This window comes from Brachyistius frenatus, unplaced genomic scaffold (assembly GCF_029030835.1).
Source record: "Brachyistius frenatus isolate BFR_SWC_R1_liver_20210118 unplaced genomic scaffold, ASM2903083v1 Contig_175, whole genome shotgun sequence".
Taxonomy (NCBI): domain Eukaryota; kingdom Metazoa; phylum Chordata; class Actinopteri; family Embiotocidae; genus Brachyistius; species Brachyistius frenatus.
Window position 1 is genome coordinate 773,407 of NW_027210774.1, and position 13,401 is coordinate 786,807.

Below are 13,401 nucleotides of genomic sequence, written 5' to 3' on the forward strand. Positions count from 1 at the left end.
TTCTTCTCCATCGTTGAGGAACTACAATTCTCATGGAGATACTTGAATATGGATGCAAAATCTGTCAGCAACCGGACAAAATTCTGGTCTTGAAAGCAGTGATCAATTGTGTTTGAAAAAGCTTTGGCTGCATGTAGATAAAATTAAAAAAAAACGTTGGCCGAAATGCAATCTAAGAGCGGCTCTTGTAAATGCAGCTTCCTGTGCTGTTTGACCCGCAGAACCTGCAGCGGGACATCGAGCAGCACATGGAGAGCGTGGCGTCGGTGCTGACGCTGTGCGACGTCCTGCTCCACGACGCCGACGCCTGCGGCAGCGACTCGGAGAACGACTCCATCCAGCAGACCACCCGCAGCCTGGACCGCCGCTGGAGGAACATCTGCGCCATGTCCATGGAGAGGAGGATGAGGTGAGCGGCCGGGCAGAGTCACGGATTTTTATTTCACAATAAAAATCAACAGAAATCTCCCAAATGTAACCTTTTAATAGGTCAGGTTAGGTCATTATATCAAAGATCTCAAACATCAGGCGGGTCAGATTTCTCAGTCGGCTTTCCTCGTCACATAAAAGTGTTTTTTTTTGTTGTTTTTTTCCAGGATCGAGGAGACCTGGCGTCTCTGGTGTAAGTTCCTGGACGACTACTCTCGCTTTGAAGACTGGCTGAAGACAGCCGAGCTCACCGCAGCCAGCCCCAACTCCGCCAACGTCCTCTACACCTGCGCCAAGGAGGAACTCAAGAAGTTTGAGGTCAGCGCATTATTTCTTTACTCTCTTTGACAGAATACTGGAAAGGGAGGATTAAAGCAAAGTGATGCCACAAAACTCCAGAGTTAACAGAGAGATCAGTGTCCTGTTTTTAGGTCGTCTTAAAACCTGCTAGGCCAAAACGATGGCTTCAAATTCTCATTTTGGCAGTAAACACTTAAAGATGTGTTTAAATCAACCTCAACTGTGCTCAGCAGATTTCACTGAAGTTGATACACTAGAAGAAAACAAACAGTGTCCAAACTTTAAAAAGAAATGTGATCCTCTATGGAGCGTTAACGCACGTTTTTAATGGGAAACCGCTCATTAGAAGTAGATGTTTCTTGTATGGTTCTTTTATAGTCAGTGTTTTGACCCGCTGGTTGCAAAATGGGAAACATTCAGGAGAATCCATGAGAGAAACATTTCCGGGCAAGCTTTGGGAGCCTAATTATTATTAGAAAAGTAAATCAACAGCGGGTTGAGATTCGTAAACCGACTGGAAAAGGTTGTTAATCCTCTCTGAGAAGCAGCAGTGAGGACTTGTTGTCCGCTTTGGACAATTCAGATGTGTCACACTGTATATTAAGGACAATATATGAATGTTACGCAGAAAAACAGCCATCCTTTCCACACAAAATGACAGCCAACGGATATAACCTCAGACACAAAATAACAGTAAAGAAATGAACCCTAATGAATTTAACATTCAACCACAAAAGACCTTAAAACGTCCTTCTTATAACCAGTTTTTATGCACATTTCTTGGGTTAATATTTACAAAAATGTCTTTTCTAACTCTCTTGGGAGTACTATTATGTTCTGTTATTCTCTGTTTGGATGCTCTGAATTTTTTTCCTCAGAAAATGTCCCCGAGTACATGTTAACAGTTACGTTATACCCTTTAAAGTCAAATAAAACCCCTGTTTCACTTGAATTATGTTGATTTTTTATTTTTTTTTCCTCACTGACGACTCATCTGTCCTGTATTCTCCTCTCCAGGCGTTCCAGCGGCAGGTTCACGAGCGCCTCACTCAGCTGGAGCTGGTCAACAAACAGTACCGCCGCCTGGCCCGGGAGAACCGCACCGACGCCGCCAGCAAGATCAAGGTCATGGTCCACGAGGGGAACCAGCGGTGGGACGGCCTGCAGAGGAGGGTGGCGGCAGTGCTCCGCAGACTCAAGGTGAGGGGGGGGGGGGTCGAAGGTCAGAAGGGATTTTTAAAGCTGCTTTTGGAAGCTTCCTAAAAAAAAAGGAATCAAGTGATTGAGACGGAGATCAGAAATCAAACCTTCCCAGCTGATCTACGCGGGATCTCCCCGCTCAGTGCTCCGCCCTAAGCTGTCAGGATTTAGGTCACCTCTCAGACGGTGACGAGGCAGGAGGAGGCGGTCACGTTGGCAGGGGGGCTGGTTTTATCATGGCATGTGGCGCCGAGCAGATGGAGGATGTTTCTGTTGCTATATGGAGATTCTAATGTAATCAAAGAACTCCACCGATCGGCGCTAGTTGACCTCCGCCGGCTCGGTCCGTGTAAGGTCCATATTCACATCCTGGATGTATGCAGCCGAGCAGCAGCTGCACCCCCTCCTCCACCCCCAACCCCCCCTTCCCGACCCCCAACCCCTCCCACCCCCGTCTTCCGGCCTGTATGCTAAGCTATGCTAATCACCCCCCCCCCCCGACTCTGAAACCATACATATTTATACACAGACATGAGATTGATATTGGTATTATATTAGACGGCATCAATTTTATTACAGAGAAGTTTTCCTTTATTCTGTGTCAATTTTTCTACGATTGGTTGTTGAACATTTGATCTTTTATTCCACACAGTTTAAAAAAAGAGATAACAAATTTTTGTAACAAGTCTGGTGCGTTAAAAAAGGCGCCTAAAAATCCTTCAACTTTTCCCTCTTGAATCTGTTTTATGATCAGATAAGAATCCAGCTGTAGATCAAAGTTGTGTCTCGTTCACTAAATGCTGCCTTTACCCAAAGTTAAAAATGTATAAATTCTCTTATTTAGTAGTGAATTGATCTCCGTCCTCTTCAGCACTTTACGTCTCAGAGAGAAGACTTTGAGGGAACTCGTGAGGGGATCCTGGTCTGGCTGACCGAGATGGACCTTCAGCTCACCAACGTGGAGCACTTCTCCGAGAGCGATATCGAAGACAAGATGAGGCAGCTGAACGTGAGTTCGTCCACGCCGATTTTTACACTCTGTTGGCGATAAATGTTCATCGGGAATAAACCACGGATCGGTTCACAGTTTACACGTGGCGGGTTTGCCCGGGTCTTTTAAAAGGACGTTTCCTCCTGCAGGGCTTCCAGCAGGAGATCACCCTCAACACCAACAAGATCGATGCCCTGATCGTGTTTGGGGAGAACCTGATCCAGAAGAGCGCTCCTCTGGACGCCGTGCTGATCGAGGACGAGCTGGAGGAGCTCCACTCCTACTGCCAGGAGGTGTTCGGCAGGGTGGCCCGCTTCCATCACCGGCTGGTCAACAGACGCCCGGTCAGTAGTGTGAATGGTGCTGGAGTCAGAATAAAGACCTGACATTTTCTTTATAGGTCGGAGCTGTAGATTTCACAGATTGTTAATATGTTGAAGGGGCCTAAATTAGCCAAGCATGCTCATGAGAAAAGACGTGTAAGATCTTATTGAACATGAGCATGCTCACTTTTACACAATTAACTCTCACCTGTTCCGGACCCATCTGCTCATGCAGGTGCAGACTCGCATGCAGGAATAGTAAATTACATTCAGCTGAACCAAAATATTATTGTTGTCGATTTTACAAGTGAAGTGTCCAAAAATACTAATGTTATGTCCAAAAATGTCACAAAACAAATATCACACACAGGACCGCCTCATTGTATTTCATAGACTATAAATTTGCTTCAAATCGAATTGGCTTTCAATCATTTAAGAAAAAGGTACCTGGACAGATTTTTATTAATGTATATTATTTATCTGGCATCCAAATACAAAATATATTTCCATGATTCATTAAAACCAAAAAAATAAAGTTCAATTGAAGTTAATTAATCTCATACTTAACTCAAAATGTGATTAAATTCTAGTTTTGTCTTTCACACGCACTTTAAACATGTTCACATGGATGACGTTGGACATTTGTGTTTGTGGCCAGGCTTGATTCTAAATATAGAATTGCACACATTACAGGTATTGAATTCATTTGTCTGCGTTTTCGACCCGCAGGTCCTTGAGGAGGAGCGGGAGATGTCCGACCATGACACCGACCTGGAGGACTCGCCTGATCTGACCAACGGGACGTCCTGGACGGAGGCGAGGAGGAGGAGGAGGAGGAAGAAGGAGGAGGACGAAGCGCCAGCAGCGGGCGGAGTTTCGGCCGGACGGCAAGCCGTGTGCCACCTCTTGGCCCCGCCTCTGGAGCGGTCCGGGAGAGAGACCCCCGTCAGCGTGGACTCAATCCCACTGGAGTGGGACCACACGGTCGACGTGGGAGGATCGTCATCGCACGAGGACGACGAAGATGCCACCTTCTTCAGCGCTCTGTCAGGTAATTGTAACTGCGTGTTGTGGAGAATTTGTTGGGAGAACTTTTGCAGAGCTCCGCCCCTCCTTCCCGGAGCAGCTGTCAGATGCCGTTAACGTCCACTCTTTCTTGCAGACGTGAAGATCACAGAGAGCTCAGAGTCCTTTGTTAGAGCGACTGTCAGAGCAGTGAGAGCTACCTCGGGTAGGCACTCTGCCTCCTGCATGCGTCTGCATTGCTGTGTGGTTATTTACCAGCATCCTGTCTCCTAGCAACCCAAAACCCATCCACCTGTGCCCTCCATCTGCATCTAATTCAGACACCTTGTTTTATATTTCCCCTCGTTTCAACCCATTTGTACTTTGAGTCTACGATGTGGCTGTGCACGGCTGCAAATTATCACCCGCTGTGAAAGTCGTAACAATCTTTTGTTTGCCAGGGGTTGAAGGTCATGAAACTTGCATGATACCCAGGATGGATTTTATGGATTTCTTTTGGTCGTTTATGGTTTGCTGATATTGTCTTTGCATGGCATTGACAGACACTTTATTTTATGCATTCGTCAAACGGTTAATGGAGGAAGTGAAAGTCCGTTTTTTAAAAAAAAAAATTTGGTTCTTAATGTGTTACTTTCTTCTCTTTCTTCAGTTAAATCTGTAACCGACCCGCCCAACTGGCACCAACCCGATTCTCCGGAGAGGAAACGAGTTCCCCGAGAGATCATTCGAGGCCTGAGTTCGTCCCCGACACACACCACCAGTACTCCCTTCCACCGGCATGGCTACGTAAGCACATAAACGCGCACTTTATGTCCAATTCCAGGTCTAAAATAGCTTCAGATTAAAACCGTGTGCGTATATCTGTGTGTGTGTGTGTTCAGGTTAAACTGATGTCAGAGTGCAGCGGCAGCATCAACAACGTGAAGAGAGTAAAACTGATCCTGAACGACGAGGGGGAGCCGGACGACGCAGGACTGACCAGCAGCACGGCCAACAAGCCGACCAGCACAGGTACGAAAAACATGGAAAAACACAGGAGTGAGAGGTACAACTCTGTTTGACCTTCTGGAGAATGAAATGGCAGATCTTCATGAAAAGGAAAGCAGACTGGATTCTCAAAATGAACGGACACCTCCTGGTCATTTCATTATGAATTCATGCATTAATTGCCGTTTTTGGATAAATCCATGTATTCTTCGTCGGTATTGTTCAAAATAAATATTGAACTGTGAGGACTTTTGAACCCCCATCGTTTAGGATCAAAATTCCCCATTTTTTTTTTTTTTTAAGTGAAACAAAGACAAGACCAGGTCAAAACCTAGTGTATGGCTGTATGAAACGTTACAGGGCTTTTATTTTGAAACAGATACAGTAAGCGTAACTTTATCATTCACTGAAAGACGTGGCATTTACAGGAGTGGCTCTGTTGTTGTGGTCCAGCTAAAATCATGGCAAATGTAGACACAAATGCTGTACACAAAAACAAAATTCACATCAGTATTTGAGTTTATTTCATCTCTCTGACTCTTGTTTTGTCAGGCGTGATCGAGCGCTGGGAGCTGCTGCAAGCACAAAAGTTTAACAACCAGACCGACATCAAGCAGGACCTGGAGCAGTGGCAGAAGCTCAACTCTGACCTCTGCGATGTCACTTCCTGGCTGGGCAGAGTGCTGCCGGAGCTGGAGAGGCTGCAGCGGATCGCGCCGTTCACCAGCATCCGAGACATCGAGGTCAACATCAGGAAACTCAAGGTAGCGGATCTGGACATCTCGGATTTGGACTCTGAATACATCCAGATTTAAAGGCGGTGCCACTTTATTTGTCCTCCACATTCTCACTGTCTGCAATCCGGCTGTAAATCGTGTCCCTTTTTGTCTGCTAAGGAGATGCAGAAGACCTTCAACAGCTACAAGTGTCTGATGATCTCCGTCAACCTGAGCAGCCGCCACTTCCCGCGGGGCGACAGCGCCGAGCTGCGGGAGCTGCAGGACGCTCTGAGCTCAGCCAATCACAGCTGGACGCAGGCCTGCGGCTGCCTGGAGAGCTGGGAGAGGAGGCTGCACTCTGCTCTCATGCAGTGCCAGGTCAGACATGGAGACACTTACTGTAAAAAAAAAAAAAAAAAAAACATAAATAGACAGCATTTTCTGTTTAGTACAACTTCACTCGGAGACATCTACGTCACAAAATAAAAAAACTTTAAATGTTAGGTGTGATTCAAATGGGATCTGATTCAAATAATTCTTCTGCAGGAGTTTCACGAGACGTTACACTCGCTGCTGCTGTGGCTCGCTCAGGCCGAGAACAAACTAAGCGCTGTGGACGTCAACGACCTTTCGACTCCACACTTCACCCTGCTGGAGCACCGAGACACGCTGACGGTGAGGAGGCCATGATCAATTTACCCATCAGTCAATATCCAAAGACTCCTTACAAATATCTTTGCACTGACAGTACTGGCAATTCTTTTTTTTTTTTTTTAAATTAATTTACAATTTTCTGGCACTAAATATGATGTAAAACCTCTTTATTAACCAGCTGAATCTCATGAGATTAAAGTTTAATTGGCTGAAAAGTACCGGAGTAATTACCACTCCCTTGTATCTGACTCCCGTGCTCTCTGTCGCCCCCTGCTGCAGGCTCTGCAGGAGGAGCTGCACAGCCGCCGACGGCAGGTGTCCTCGCTGCAGGAGATCTCCTCCCAGCTCCTCCTGGAGGTCACCGGAGACGACAGCGTGGAGGCCAAAGAGAAGGTCCACGTCATCGCCAACAAACTGCATCTCCTGCTGCGACAGGTGGCCGCGGGTCTGAACACGCTGCAGGGAAGACTGGTAGGTCCACCCTACTTCAAACTGCCTGTGATGGACAGCAGATCGACATTTTGTTCGTTATTATTTTCCAAAAATTCGGAACATCTCAAATGCATCCGTTTCATGTTAACTTATCGTATTCTAGCTTTATGGGTCTGTCATTTCTGAAAAATGTCCTAAAGGTTTCTGAGATAAGACGGTAATGTATGACTAGTTATGGGGAAAATATAGACAGTGTTCAGTTAGAATACCTCTATTAATTTAACGTGTAATTATTAATGAGTGCACAGTAAAATGGGGGGTTTCTTGCACCTATTTAAAAGGTGCAGAGAGAAGAGAAACCATTCTTAAAAAGTGTCAAATTTCTTCTATTATTAAAAAAAAAAAAAAACTTCATTATCTGAATAAATAAGACTTTGAAATCTGTTTCTACGCACAATTGAAAATGTTAAAAAAAAAAAATTCTAAAATGATTAAAAGTTTCTAATTATCAGTGAGCAATGAATTAACACCCCGTTGGGTTTAATGGGACCCTTTGTTTTCAGGGAAATTTACTAATTAGTGCCTAATTACATCTTGGGAATAATGAGGAAATTATTTGAAAATTATAGACCAGGACAGTTCTGGACTTATCAAAGCATAAGTAAAAGTTTTAGTTAATTTGATTGTAGTTTGATATACATTTTTTTTTAATTTTTTTTTTTTTTTTTACCTGCATCACTTAGTAAGGAAAGTAAAACAGACCTAAATTTGACTGTGTGTGTAGATACTGGGTCTGTGATCACTGCACTCTGACCCATCTGTTGAAATATCTGTCTTTCTCTGGGGTGAAATGTCGAATGTACGTCAGTCTGATCTGATGATCTGTGTCCAGTCCGTGTCTCAGGAAATCCGCCCGAGCGGCTCTGAAATGGACAGCATCGGCCTGGGAATGCTCGGCTCACCTCCGCGGAAGGTACGCCTCAGAGTTCACCCTTAGTCTTCTCAAACCGCAGCATACATAAAGTTACACCGACATGGACAGTCAAACACCTGAAAAACATAATGAAAATATCATGTTAGAATCATTTTAGTCTTATGGTACTACTTAATACTCAATAACAGGTCAAATGCCGCCATTGAAAACACAATATTGTTTACTGTTCTCCTCCAATGTTCGCGAGGTGTTGTTTTTTTTCTCCGAACGCTGACTTTAAAGGCCTATAACTTGTGAGTGCAATACTTTATTTTAATTTTTGGATTTGGATACCTGATTTACAAAGTGCCACCGAGTAAGCCTGCAAAGTTTTGGCACTTTGTAGATGTTGAAATCACTATTTATTTATTTATTTTTCCACTGAGGCCAATTTGAACGATTCTAGATTCTGCTGGATAGTTTAAACTCTAACAGTAAGCTCATTTTGTTGTACGAGTTCAGTCTGAATTTGTTGAGTAATATTTATATTTCGTAATATTCTTATTTTGCTCTGAAATGTAGTAGCTCATAAGTATAGAATAAATGGAAATATTCTAGTAAATTTACAAAGTTACATTAAGGCAACAACATTAACACGTCGCTTTTTGTGTGGATCTGAGCTTTAATCTCAAAGTACAGTTGGAGCTGCAGCGTTGAATCTCTTTTTGAAAGTTCGAGACACAAGTGAACCCATTTGACTCTTTGCTTTAGGAGTCCGAACTACAGGCAGCGACGGTCGGACACCCAGCGACTAGAAGGTAATTTCTTTTTTTACTCACCGAACTTTGAGGTTTAGTTTTGTCAAATGACAAAAAAGTCTCTCACTTGCATTTAGTGTGATGTGTCCTCACATTTTTGCCTTCAGTCTGTTACAACGCAGGAGAAGAGAATTTGTTTTGAGGTGTCTGCGACACTGTAAAGAAGAAAAAAAAAGAACAGTTTCTAACAAAGGCCCATATTGGTAAAGAAATATTAAATAATGTTCAAGCTAAAAAAAAAAAACATATCTTCCCATGTCCACCTGCAAGGGAGGAGAGAAGGGAATCCTCCCCACACCGACCCTTCTTCTACCGGGTGCTGCGCGCTGCCTTCCCCCTCCACCTGCTCTTCTTCGTGCTGCTGGTTCTGGCCTGCCTGCTGCCTCTGTCTGAGGAGGACTACAGCTGCACACTGTCCAACAACTTCGCCCGGTCCTTCTACCCGATGCTGCGCTACACCAACGGCCCTCCGCCCACATGAGCACTGCCGCGGCGCTCGGACCGGCTTCCTGAAAGGGCTGAAGGGAAAAACAGCCACACGTGAGGTTGAAATCCTAAAAAAAAAAAAAAAAAAAGACCCATTAACAGTGTCAAGGTCAACTTCAAAGGACTCGTGTGTTCTTGACTCTAAATTTTATCGCTATATTTAAAAATGTATTTATTTGTCGTTCAAAATGAAAAGCCATATCACTGGTTTGTTTTTAAGTGGAGTGATTTTATATGTACCAGTTGCCAGTTGACGTCCCTGCCGACCACATTCAACAGACGGTGCGAAGGAAGAGCAGGTTACGAGATTCATTTTGATATCTATATTTTCTACACCGGTGTGTGGTATGGAGGATAAAATTCTGTTATCACCAAAGCGTCACAAAATCGAAGGGTACACTAACCATTTTCTACCACTAAAGCTATTTTTACTGTTTTTAATAGAAGGCGGCCACTTGCAGGGCTGGGTACCAATTTTGTAAAAGCCATTTTAACAAAAAAGAAAAACAATCACGAGTTTTCATGCAGTTTAGAGGGGGAGAGCGCAAACCAGGTTATTTTCTGTAGCTTGCAAATGTTCCCTAAATGCCTCGCGTGCTATCAGAAAATCAATTCAAATAACCTAAACAAGAAGTGTTCGGCTACAAAGATGTAAACAGAAGAAGAAGAGTTTGACGGACAGGCCGACAGTCTCATGCTGGAGCTCAGACAGTCTTGATGGACCAATCACAGCCCAGCTTACCGGCCGGGCTCGCAACTCAGACAGACATGTGCCCAAACATTTGTTTGAAGCGTCAAAACAGGCGTTTTAATGTCAATTTATTTCAGTTGAAATTAAAGGATTTTATCTGTATGGGCGTGCAGCCCAAGTCGAGGTTACGTACGGCGATTACTGTATCGGCACACTAATGCTAACTCCTGCTTAAACGCAGCCAAACTAATGCGTTTTAATACAAAAAGGTGTGGATGTATCTTGGGTATCAAATTTGGTACTAAATGACAGGTTTTTCAAAAGAATCAAAGTTTGGCACCCAGGCCACTTGTTTATAGCACACTTTGTACAGAAATGAAAAAAGGAGTTTTGTTTTTGTTGTTTCATTTAGAACTATTTAAGATACAAAGATTTGTAAGTTAGGACTTTTTTTTGTGTGTGAAAAAGATGGCAGCGACTCATCTGCAGATTTGCCTTTCTGTAGCCAACAGAATTATCATACTTTAACAGACAATGTCCTTTTACTGGTGTTATAAATTATATTGTATATAAAGGCAAACTACTGAGAAAAGGTAACTTATTGTTTGAGTGTGGTACTGAAAATAGTTTTAAATAAAAATTATTTCAAAATACATTTTGGCCAGTCTGATAAAATGGCATTTTCTTAAGATTATGCAAAACTCTTCCTTGTTTTTGAGGTCACTTTTAAATGTTGTAGCAGATCACTGAACTTAAAGCTTTTTTCAAAGTGGAACATATCCTCAATTTAAAGCTGCATTAAGCGATTTTGATTTCCATATTTAGTTGATAGTACAAAATTATAATGTTGGAGTTGTGGTGTAATTCCTGGCAAAACGTTCACCTACTTCACTGGCTAGCGCCTGACTTTGCTGATTGGTTAAAAACTCCTCCAATGGTTTTGAAATGAACGCATATTAAAATACCATGACCGGAAATAATCTGCGGTGGATTGCGGCCAGACCTGCTGTATATATTCATGCAGTGAATTTGGGTCCAGGAACACCAGGCTAGTTGGTGAGTGCCAAGAGATTTAAGTCTATGCGCAGCAACTGTGCAGTAACAGAGCTGGGAGTTAATTCTGTATGACCGACTTCTTCAGATTACATTTTTGTTTAGTCACTTACTTAAATGTATTGTCAGAAATGTCGCTTAATGACGCTTTAATGTTTTAGTTTTAGATTTGGTTAATATTGATTGCAGCAATTTTTAGCTCTGGCTGGGAGTCCTAAGATGCAAAAATATAATTTTGTGTAAAGACATTTAAACTATACAATTTAAAGACTGATTTAACAGAGATTTGTAACTCACCCAATGCTGTCCGGCTTGACCCCGTGCAGTGAAACCCTGCAGACATCAAACATAGAACAGAGAAGTATTTAAAGACAATGCAGTCTGTTGTTTATGGCTGTAATGTACATGTGGGGTTTACCTGAACGTTGCTTTAAACCACTCTTCAATGCAGCATGGCAGTAACGTGCCAGACTTGGGAGTAGAACTTGAACGTAAGAAATCTCTTCAGCATCGAATGTAGTTGTGTACATGCACAATCAAAGATCATTAAGTGTATGCCATTTACTGTTAATATTATTGACCCCTAAATGTCACAGAGAAGACTGCGAAGGATTTGAAACTGTACATAATCTCAGCCTCGCACTCAAACAGGCCAACAGAACCGAAGCGAACAACAAAAAGTGTGTAAAAGTGTGATATATTTTGTGATCTCTTATTTATGGGATGTATAGATTGTCATTTTTGATTGACAATAAACCGTGTTTGCCATGATTTGCTGCCGTGTGTTTGCTGCATCGCCGGGTTAGAGACTGAAAGGCAAAAACTTCAACAAGGTCTGAGACACGAATGTATGTATTGAGCAAAAACTGACAACAGAAATATTTTCAGCATCAGATGTGTGTGTGCGTGTGTGCGTGTGCGTGGTCGGGTGTGGTCATGCATTTACAAACCACAGACATCAGGAAGGATAGTAAACATATATCCGTCTATTAGCAGTGATTAGATAATCTGGTACTAAGAATGAATTTACGCTGGCAAACGAGTGGCACATGTCATGACTGGACGTCCAAAAAAGCATCTTGATGGTGCGTTTGGGGGCAGTCCATCTAAAATTCTGGAGCGTTTATTTCTGTCAGTTTGTTTGACCACATGAAAACAAAGTCGTTTGAAATTGGGATGTACCGAATGGGTAAATCCAAAGAAACCACGGCCGACGGGTTTTGCATGTGTAAGAAGACGAATGGTTTTAGGACCTGAGAGCCAACAGTTCCTTACTCAAGACGTAAGAAAGCAATTCCAGGCCCTCAGTAGAGCCACATGAAAAATGAAACCGCGCGCGAAAAACGAAAATGGGGTGCACAAAACAAAAAAACATTCAGATTTATAAAACCATACACGCCATGCGATGTTCCCTTTATAAATAATAATCCACGTGGAAAAGTGCACAGGTAAAACCTGGAACTTTCTGACTGCAAGGCAACAACGCCAACCACTGCACCGTTGATCACTCTTCCCTAACATGTTTAAAAGTCATGTAAGTCAGACAAGAATGCAATAAAAGCAGCAAAATGGTGGAGTTTTTGACAACACTGACAACTCATATTTCAAGGACGACATGCTATAGTATGACTTTTTGTCAAAAAGTCATATTTTGGACGACATGCTATAGTATGACTTTTTGGTCATATTTCGGACGACATACTATAGTATGACTTTTTTACATATTTTGGACGACATGCTATAGTATGACTTTTTTTACATATTTTGGACGACATGCTATAGTATGACTTTTTTATCATATTTTGGACGACATGCTATAGTATGACTTTTTCATCATATTTTAGACGACATGCTATAGTATGACTTTTTCATCATATTTTAGACGACATGCTATAGTATGACTTTTTGGTCATATTTTAGACGACATGCTATAGTATGACTTTTTGTCATATTTTGGACGACATGCTATAGTATGACTTTTTTATCATATTTTAGACGACATGCTATAGTATGACTTTTTGATCATATTTTAGACGACATGCTATAGTATGACTTTTTTGTAATATTTTAGACGACATGCTATAGTATGACTTTTTTGTAATATTTTAGACGACATGCTATAGTATGACTTTTTGTCATATTTTAGACGACATGCTATAGTATGACTTTTTGATCATATTTTAGACGACATAATATAGTATGACTTTTTTTGTCATATTTTGGACGACATGCTATAGTATGACTTTTTGGTCATATTTTAGACGACATGATATAGTATGACTTTTTGGTCATATTTTAGACGACATGCTATAGTATGACTTTTTGGTCATATTTTGGACGACATGCTATAGTATGACTTTTTCGTCATATTTGGGATGA

The 13,401-nt window shown here is 42.3% G+C and overlaps 1 protein-coding gene across 1 annotated transcript in view; it reads left to right on the top strand.

Annotated features, from left to right (window-relative positions):
* syne2b (spectrin repeat containing, nuclear envelope 2b) overlaps positions 1–11,793 on the top strand; it is a 119,392-nt gene extending 107,599 nt beyond the window's left edge. Inside the window, 16 exon segments of the mRNA XM_069717467.1 lie at positions 222–409; positions 597–747; positions 1,747–1,929; positions 2,801–2,938; positions 3,070–3,264; positions 3,973–4,294; positions 4,406–4,474; positions 4,919–5,055; positions 5,151–5,280; positions 5,809–6,020; positions 6,153–6,353; positions 6,522–6,650; positions 6,909–7,100; positions 7,954–8,034; positions 8,746–8,792; positions 9,063–11,793. Coding sequence (XP_069573568.1) covers positions 222–409; positions 597–747; positions 1,747–1,929; positions 2,801–2,938; positions 3,070–3,264; positions 3,973–4,294; positions 4,406–4,474; positions 4,919–5,055; positions 5,151–5,280; positions 5,809–6,020; positions 6,153–6,353; positions 6,522–6,650; positions 6,909–7,100; positions 7,954–8,034; positions 8,746–8,792; positions 9,063–9,273 — 2,586 coding nt within the window. The 3' untranslated portion in view covers positions 9,274–11,793.
* Positions 11,794–13,401: the final 1,608 nt, after the last annotated feature.